This window comes from Chamaea fasciata, unplaced genomic scaffold, assembly GCF_029207755.1.
Source record: "Chamaea fasciata isolate MVZ Bird 193981 ecotype frontalis unplaced genomic scaffold, bChaFas1.0.hap1 SCAF_4, whole genome shotgun sequence".
NCBI lineage: Eukaryota > Metazoa > Chordata > Aves > Passeriformes > Sylviidae > Chamaea > Chamaea fasciata.
The window spans coordinates 38,969,527-38,978,848 of record NW_027094089.1 but is presented as its reverse complement, the minus strand read 5'-3'; the positions used below and the strand labels follow the sequence as shown (position 1 = coordinate 38,978,848).

General features: G+C 41.9%; 1 protein-coding gene across 2 annotated transcripts in view; it reads left to right on the top strand.

Moving 5' to 3' along the window:
* The first annotated feature begins 557 nt into the window (after positions 1–557).
* The window catches only part of MAMDC2 (MAM domain containing 2), a 60,678-nt gene continuing 51,913 nt past the window's right edge, over positions 558–9,322 (top strand). The window contains exons 1-2 of one of the 2 annotated variants that reach the window (XM_066181333.1): positions 558–689; positions 824–937. In XM_066181333.1, the coding sequence (XP_066037430.1) occupies positions 659–689; positions 824–937 (145 nt within the window). In that variant the 5' untranslated portion in view covers positions 558–658. The remainder of the gene's footprint in view (positions 690–823; positions 938–9,322) is intronic. The other variant, XM_066181332.1, reaches the window with a different exon arrangement.

Below are 9,322 nucleotides of genomic sequence, written 5' to 3'. Positions count from 1 at the left end.
TGTAAGCCTATAAACTACAGCACTTGGAGCATCTTGGCAGCTCTTGGAGCATTCTTAGCTAAAAGTGCCAGGGTACCCTGCCATGGTGCCCTGGAAGGGCAGGTTTAGTGGAAGGGTAGGACGGAAGGGCAAGCTGTGGTAACACAGGAGCTCTGGTGGGGTGGGAGCCCCTTTATCCTCTGCAGACGTGTTTGAGTGGTCAACTTACTGTTGTGTACAAACACCTTACAGGGAGTACATCAGACAGAGCCGAGCTCTTCGAGTGGTACCCAGCGATGGTATGCAATGACGGGAGCAACGCCCTGTGTACAAGCTGAAATACGGGAAAACAAACGGAAGAAAACACATTTTCGCTGCGAGGGGGGTGATACTCTTACACAGGTTGCCCGGAGCAGAGGCGGCACCGCCACACGGCAGCCTCAGCCACTCCGGCCTTGGGCCACCGTCGGCGGCCGAGCCCTCTCCGCGACAGGAGAGGGATGGGCCGCCCACCCGCGGTGTCCGTGGGCCCTCCCCGTCCCTGCCCCGCCTGCCCGACCGCGCTGCCCTCCTCGCGCCCCGCCGGGGTCTCGAGCGGCCGCGCTCAGCCGCGCCGCACACCGCGCCCCGGGGCGGCCGCGCTTTCCCCGCCGCCGTCAGCCCGGCCCCGGCGCGGAAGATGCTGGGGCTCTGCCTGCTCGCTGCGCACGGTAAGCGGCGGCGGGGACGACTCCCGCCCGCCCGGGACGCGCCTGGGTGCTGCTCCGGGGGCGGCGGCGGCGGCGCACAGCCCGCGGTCCCCGGGGCCGGGCGTGCCGTGACGGGGCTCATCTTGTCCTTTCAGTTCTACGGCTCGCCGGGGCGGCCTTGCTCTCGCCCGGGTCGTGCACCTTCGAGGACAGCGCCTGCGGCTACCAGTGGGACTACGCATATCTGCCCTGGACGCTGCACAGGGAAGGTGAGAGCCCTGCCGCTCCCGGGCGCGGCTCCCCCCGCGCTCACTCGTCCGGCCGGCGCTGCCGGACCCCGCGGCGGGGCGGCGGCGTCTCGGGGTGCCGCTGCTGCCGGCGGTACCGCGCCGCACGGTTTTCCCCGGAACAGCGGCCGCGAGTTCCTCCCGTGCGGGTGACAAATCCCCTGACAACTGGTGATGGGCAGTCCCTGCGGGTAGGCGTCTGCGCTCCCCCGGCACAGGTACCTCCGCAGGTTTCTGCAGGATGTCTCAGAAATCTCCTTTCTTTCTCCGTCTTTCACTTTTTGTAGGGAAAAGTTGTCTTTTATCCAATTCTCTTTCTAAAAACCCCGCCAGATCTGTCAGATTCCTATTAAGCTGCTTTTTTTTTTTTTTTTTTTTTTTTTTTTTTTTTTTTTTTTTTTTTTTTTTTTTTGGTAATTTTTTTTTTTTTTTAAATTTTGGGTTCTACTCCAGAAGTGGATGCATTTCCAGGGCAAGAGACAATCTTTGGCAAGAGTATCTTTACAGCATGTTCAATTAAGACTTTTCTCCATTTTATAGTACCTCCAGTTCAACAGAAGAAGTAAAGTCTTTCAGTAAGTTGTATTAGGCTTTACAAGACTTAATGCTATTGAAAAGAGAACAAAATCCAGTCACTGCACAGAGTTTCCATGCAACTGTAACTACTTCTTGGTAAGTTTTCAGTGTGGGCTCCAATTTTTGACAGAATCTACATGAACAAAAGACTAAACAAAAACATGCACAGCATGGTTGTAACTGCGTAATAAAATCATTTAATTTTGATTAGATGTTCCCCAAGTTGTCATTCATGAAGTGAAAGCTATGCTCACACAGCAAAAGGGACTGTGCCTTTGAAGTTTTTAAGCCCAAAAACAAGTGCCAAGAATAATGGAGAGGTGAGTACAGACACAAAGAGATGGACACCCCCTCAGAACCCATTAATCAATGCTCCATTCAAAACTGGCTGGTCCAGTTTTGTATTCCACTTGTCTCTCAGTTGAGAAAAACTACTTTTCCCCCGCTGATTTGTACCCAGTTCTCACCTATGCAAAATAAGTCACCTTCCTTGTTGCTTTTTAGATTAGTCAGTAGGCTTTGAGAGTGTGCAAAACCCCGTCTTTTCTCGTATTTATTTGAAATATATATCTTAGTTTATTTTTTTAAATACACATAGATTTTCCTGTATTTTTGAAGGTACTAGTGGAAATTTAGTAACCATCTTTGCTGTCCCAGCTATGCCTCCCAATGCCATGCCCTCTTAGTCCATCTGTCTAAGTGCAAAGCAGCACTTACTTCCTCCTTGTGATTTACAGGGAGCCACATGGTAGTGGTATTGTTCAGCTCCAAGGGGCTATGAGTTGCTGGGAACAACACCTGCAGAAATGGGTGTGTATCATGTGCTCATCCACACTACAGTGCTTCCAGATACAGAGATGTTTGACCAGAAGTCTGGATCAGCAGCAATCTGCTTAGTTTGGTGCCCAGAACACAATTTTTGTTACTGTAGTTTGATATTTCTGTACAAACATACCAGTGGCTGCACAGTTTCTGTTACTGCACATCTCATTTTCAGAGACACATAACTGAGCTGTTACACTCTGGGAGGATATGTGGTATACCAGCTCTCGTAATAGGAATAGTTCTGTCAGCATTTCCATTATAAACAGTTTTTCTGCAGTCTGTAATTTGATCATAGCAAGACATTCTGTGCAAACATTTGGCACACAAGGTATTATATTAGTCTCCTCAGAAATACATTCACAGAATCACAACTAAATCTAGCTGAAAATAATTCATTTAAATCTTCACAGCAGGTGTGCAAAATTAGTCTTCCTTAGACGCTCTTTCATTCTTTTGTCTTACAAAACCATTCCCCTTTTGGCAGCATTGTATCCTGGTATTTGCTAGTCAGTGTAAGTACAAGTGGTAATTTACTGGGACAACAGAGGAAGTTAAGGACTGGAGAGACAGCTTAGCTTTAAATTGTTCCACTTTTCCTTGCATTGCTTCAGAGTCGCTTTATTATTTTTAAATGTTATTTGTGGTGTAGAATTACATTCAGCAGGTCTTTCACAGGGATTATCTGACTTGCAGTGCAAGTTCTTGCATCTTATAAATCTCTCAATAGTGTAGTCTTGTGCCAAACTGTCAAGGTGATGTAAATATAACTAAAACCGTGCCCAGAAAATTCCACTCCATACTTGAAAGTGTTTTGCCCAGTTGCCAAGGAAGCCAGCATCTTCTGATGGGCCAGGCACACAGAAAGGAAGTGTGAGAATAAGTTTTGCTTTTGTTTACAGCTACGCCATCCCACTTAAATGAATGTGTTTCTATGGTTCAGCTGCTGTTTTAAATGGCTTCTGGCTTCTCTTTAGTGTTCTGATAGTTCCAGCATACAAGGTTTTTTGGGGGGTTTTTTTGGTGTAATTTTAGTATTTTCATAATTGAAAATATTTTAATTTTTTTTAGCTAAAGGTTTGATACCTGTAACTGCATTTTAAGGCCCATTTTAATCAAGTGCTAATTAAAAAGAAAATTCTCAATACCCAGTGCTACAAAGAATAGCTATTTCACTTCTAAGTGCTTTACTCAAGACTGGCAGATCAGGCCCTAGTGAAATGGCTGTTTGTACGAACAGCTGCACAAGAAACAATTCAGGCATGTGTCCAGTCGAACTGTGCTCCCATAAAACCTCTGTTTCAGTGAAACCCTCCATAGGCCTCAAGCTCTCTCACATGACTATGAATTCAGAAATAGGACCTTAAGACATATCAAGGTGCTTTTTTTAGCTGTCAGCTTTTTCAGTCACTGGCTAGTTCAGTGTTTGACTTACAGAACTGTAATGACTTTAGCAGACAAATACCGTGCAAGGAAAAATGTAACATACAGAAAAAGCTGTGGATGTAAATTTCTAGTGACCGTTATTATGGCTGGGGAGCACACCCAGCTGAGGTCATGGCCCAGGCTGGGTAAGTACAGCATCAGGCTTGAGGCAGCATGTTCCCTAATGAGACAGTTCTGGTTTCAGTGTAGCATGGGAAATTCTGTGTGACATGTTGTGTGCTTCATGTGTTTGTATGATACCAACTACACAAGAAACATAGTAATCTTGTTGCTCAGGAAGAGATCATCATCATGTAATCCTGGTTCTGAAATGAGAAACAGATGAATTTGTATGCTACCAGTGATAAGATCTGAAAGCTTTATGTTTATGTCTCCTATACATTAACAGAGGGGACAATGGTTCATATTAATTTCAGTGGTGTGGGCATGCCCCCCCGAAATGTTCTTGCATTCATGATGCCACTGAACAGATAATTTGTCTTTGAGTTCAGAATATAAGACAAAGATTAACTCTTGGACTCAACCAATGGGTAGGAAATTTAGAAATCACATCTATATTCATCGTTACTATAGTAGTTAGAGATAGTTGAGAAGTTTGAATACCATGTTGGTTTTACCAACACCTACAGGTGTACAGTGCATGAGTTCATGTCCAGTTATTTTGGGGCACAAAGTTTTGCAGATGCATAGTGGCTGATTTCCACAAGAATTCACTTCTTTGTCAGCAGCATATGTCTTGGCAATGGAAATACCAGTTAATTCTAATACATTCTGTCCAACTGTGTAGGGTATTGTTTGTATTAATCAAATAACCTTGAGATTTTCTTTAACCAAATTGCACAGTTATTTTAGAGGACAGACATGCTTTGCAAATGCAGAATGGTCTTTGAAACAAAAGAAGATGTTGTGTGTAATAGGCAGTAATCCATAGTAGAGTAATAAATAAACCATGCAGACCCACTTACAACAGCAGTAGGAAACACAGGGTCACTTGTAGCCATTCTAAAGTGTTAGGTTTGGGCATTGTTTTGCCTTCCACTTAGCCATGTCCAGCACAGAGCTGGCCATAACCTGATGGTAAGAACATCCTGCTCACAACATTATTACAGATAAATTTCATTAGACACAATAATTATGGCATGTCTTTTCTGTGACTCTAGGCAATGTTTACATTTTTGCTTAGGATATCTGTACAGCACTTTGTGTGAACTGTGGGTATGTTTTGTTTCCCATTGCCCTTCACTCTAACAGAGACCAGTTTAATAGTGCTAAAAATAATGTGCATTTTGGCTGTCAGCTTAAATCTGCTCTAATGGAGTTTACTATGCTGCATCTGCTTGCCTGGATTTAAACACTAGATAATAAACTTGTCTATTACAACAGCAACCTATAGGGAAGAGAGATTGTTTATATTAGCAATGTGCTCCAAAAAGCAAGTGCTCATTGTTTATAGTGCCCATAGATTGCCTAATGAGTTTTGTGGCACTGAAACACTGAAGGTATAACTGGTAGTTGATACAGCTGTATGCACCTGGGTCTCGTAGGATAATTGACAGCTTCAAATGCATGTTTTTGTGAATGTTGCTGTCCTTCAAAAATTCTGGAAGTGTGTATTTCTTCATGTATGACCAAGGATACATTTTGATAGCACACATTTCAGGGGTTTTAATAATGTTTTCTCTTTCTGCAGTGGTTTGAAGGAAAAGAGATCGATTTCACTCAGTAGAGTGATGTAATAGATGACATTACATACAAAAATGGCCTTATTTTCTTATTCTTAAAGCATCTTCCTATTTTTGCTGCATTATTCCAAGGCTCTGTTCCTGTGTTGTACTCCAAACAGGCATCCATCAGGTAACAATTTAGGGAAAGTTGGAGAGCAAGCAACATCACTAAAAACAGTTTCAGGAAACTGAAGTTTGTCTTTTGGAGCATATTTATCACATAGCTACACTTAAAAATATATGGAAAATAATTTCCAGAGTCAGGACAGCTATTGCCATCAGATAAGTCAGGCATGAGAGCAGCAACATAAGGAATCTTAGATCTAAACAGTGCCTGCATACCATTTAAATAGTTTGTATTTACAACTGTGCCATATGACTTAAAACTGTCATATCTTTTGATCTGAACTCTCTGATCTTGAATGTCACATCATATGCAGAGTAATGAAGCAGGTGATAATTGGCAATTCTAGATTTTGTGGCACAGCAAACACAGTTCATGTCGGTGTGTGCTATGTCATGCTGCGTTACAAACCTACTGGCAAATTAATTAGCACATCTGAAGTTTAAAATCTTCTTTCCATCTATCTACAGTTCTTACCTGTACATTGAGAAGTACATAATTTGTAAATGTAAAAAAAGTTGTAGCATTGCTGACTTTGTATAATTCTTGAGGTGAGACAAGTGGTCTCACATGTTTGTTGTGAGATCACTGTGTGCTTGGGAGTCAAGGAGACCCACACCAGCTTGTACCTAGCTGCAGCAGAACCAGGCTGGCATACCCCAGTGCTTGTTTGCTGGCAAGTTCTCAGCTGATAAATTCACCCTGCCACAGGAGCTTATTGGTTTGGGATTTCCAAATCTGTAGCCACACCGAGTGCTGTTTGATGGAGGGTAGAAGCCCTTAATTTGGCACATTCTGTTTTGCCTTGACCTTGATAATTTAATTGTTGGTGTTCCTGGCCAAAGTAATTGAATTTGGAGTGACAGCTGTCCTTCCTGAGGAGGGGGGAAGGAAAGGCTGACTCACACACTTCTTTTACACTTATAATCTCATGTTCTTCTTGTTTTCCTTTACTTCTGGTGCCATTTTTTCTGTACACTCAACTTGGACTACTCAGCCACCACACTTGTGTTAGCAACTGGTTTCTTCATACTGTTTTCCTATTCAGGCTGTCACTGGCAGCTTGACAGTAGTACCATGTGTGAGGAGCATTCCATCTTGCTCCAGCCTGTCCCTTGTCTTGCCAATCCCAGTATGAAATCTTATGTTTTGCTTGCCCAGGTATAACTTCCATCCTAAGCTTCTGGATAATAGCGTTTTTATTGAACCATGCCCACATTACAGTTACGAGCAGATTTTTTTCCCCATCTTCAGAGGAAGGTCTTGTGAAAAAAAAAAACAACACAACCAAACAACAACAACAAAAAAAACCCAACAAGATGGCTGAGAGCATCTATGTCCATCAAGAGCTTCAGCAGCAGTTGGCTCTGCATGATGACACTTGTGATAAGTTTGTCCTTTCCATTTGCAGCAGGGGAACAAACAAAGCCTAAATTGTTGTCAGTGAGTCACTGCATGAGAGATGAGTTTCAAAGCATTCCTCTTCTCCACAGAATAGTAATGTTCTCATAAGTGTATTTTCACCTACAGCTGTTAGTGATTCAGTGCTTACAGAGTCAACAACTGCTATAGTGCATTTTGCAGTGAGCCATGGAATTTGGCCACAAGAGAGGGTGGATGACTCTTAGAAAATTCAATTTTACTGAAAATGCCTTGCGCTTCTGACAATAGGCTGGACTTTGTTTTGCATGAAAAAAAACTGAAATAGATAATTTGCCACTTAGAATTGGAAAAAAAAAAAAAAAAGGAATGAAAAAAACTGTAGGAGGGCAAAAGAGTATTTGGGAGTTGTGATGGAGGTGAAATCATCTCAGTCAAAAAAATCACTTGCATGTAACCCCTGGCCTTGCAAATGTCGTTGAAGTTTGCTAAAATTCAAGTACAGACATGCAGACATGCCGATGCTGAAAACTGCTAGGAATATTTTCAGCTTTTGGAAAAAGAATGAAAGATGCATATGAACTGAAGTTAATTTTTTTTTCAGGAATTTCAAGATGGAACATGGCATTTTTTATATCAGTAAAAGTGCTGTCAGGCGGTACTTTGTAGTTGCTACACCTATTACGCTAAATATGTAATCATCTTGAAAAATAAAGAGGAAAGCAAATAATTTGCCAGTTCATTTTTCAGAGGGAAGGGAAGAAATATATTCACTATAAATTTTGGTCAAGATCCAACGTGAATCAAGATCTGTAGTGAGGAAAAGTAAGCTTGCACTTGTGCTGTAAGAATGATCACAGACGCTCCAGAAGCATTTCTACTAGTAAAGAAGACTTGTTCATCTTGCACATGGTACAGACTGTTCAAAACTTTAATAGAATCAGCCTGAAAATGCCCTAATATTCCTATTATATAGGATACTTTTGAGTAGAAATATTTGGAAGCCTACTGAAAAAGTAAGTCCAAACCCGTTATGACCAGTTGGTTTCATTTGGTTTTTTTGGAGTTCTCCTGTTACATTACCTTCTGAGGTGTTTCGTCCCCAGCCACTGTGTGCAAGAGCCGTACAGGCAAAGCTATAATTACTTGACTGATTAAACTTACCAAACAGGGCCAAGTGTTCTATGGTTACATCTCAAGAAAATATGCTTTAAAAATTACAGAGGTTTTCCTTTAATGTTTGAGGTTTTGCTGTCTTAATAATACTTTTTAGCAGTTATGCTACAGAAGGCCAGATAAAAGGCCACAGTCATCCATGTAATTTTAAATAATGCTTTGATTGCTTAGAACACTTTACATAATTTGAAGAATTTTATTGCTCCCATTGCAAAGAGTAAGCCTCTTTTGCCCCATCCTTCACTATGTCTCTAGACAGCCAGAGTTTAACGTGATTATTCCAGTCTTTCTTCACATGATAAACAAGCCAAAGATTCCTACAATTTTACGTAACAATGTAGTGGTCTTTGATTAACAGTGTCTTCTATACTGTATGGCTGTTCCTTTCCTCCAACACATTGTCCTTTGCCAAATGTGGCTCAAGCTCAGTATTTGGGACTACTCTACAAGTATGAGTAATTGTGTTGGTGTACTTTGAATGCTGTTTTAAATAGATATATTCTCTGATAAAGTATGAGCTACATGTTACTAGCAGTTCACTCTGTTCTGAAGACCTTGTGAGTCTGGTATGAAGATAACCACGAATCATAGTAATTAGATCTCTATTTGAAACATTAGCCAAAGTCTTTTAGGAAACAGAGTCTTCACAGTTTTCAATTAGTAAACCGTTAAAATGTTTGAAGAGGCACTGGTGTGACGTGCCAAGTTTCTTCAATTTTCCTGGCCCACAAACTGGATTTGATATTAAAAATGCGTAAAGAGCTACGGAAATGGAAGGGCAGGTTACAGCTGTTGTATACAAAACCATAGCCAGATACGAAGCTATTGAAGGAAGATATTATCCATCTTTCAAATTCTCTTATTTTTTGGATATTACATCACTAACAATTAATCAATACTGTGAGACTGTTGCCTTGTCTATCCCTCACGGATCAAAAAGATTGGAGCAGGCTTCTGCATGACAGTGGAGTCTAGGGAAATACTAATGCATTTGTGGCAAGATGTTATGCCTGCAGGGCAAGGAAGCCAGACAATCATAATTCATCTGTGAATAAACAGATTTTCCATTTTCTAATAATAACATTAAAGATCTTGTTCTAATACACTAAACAAAATTTA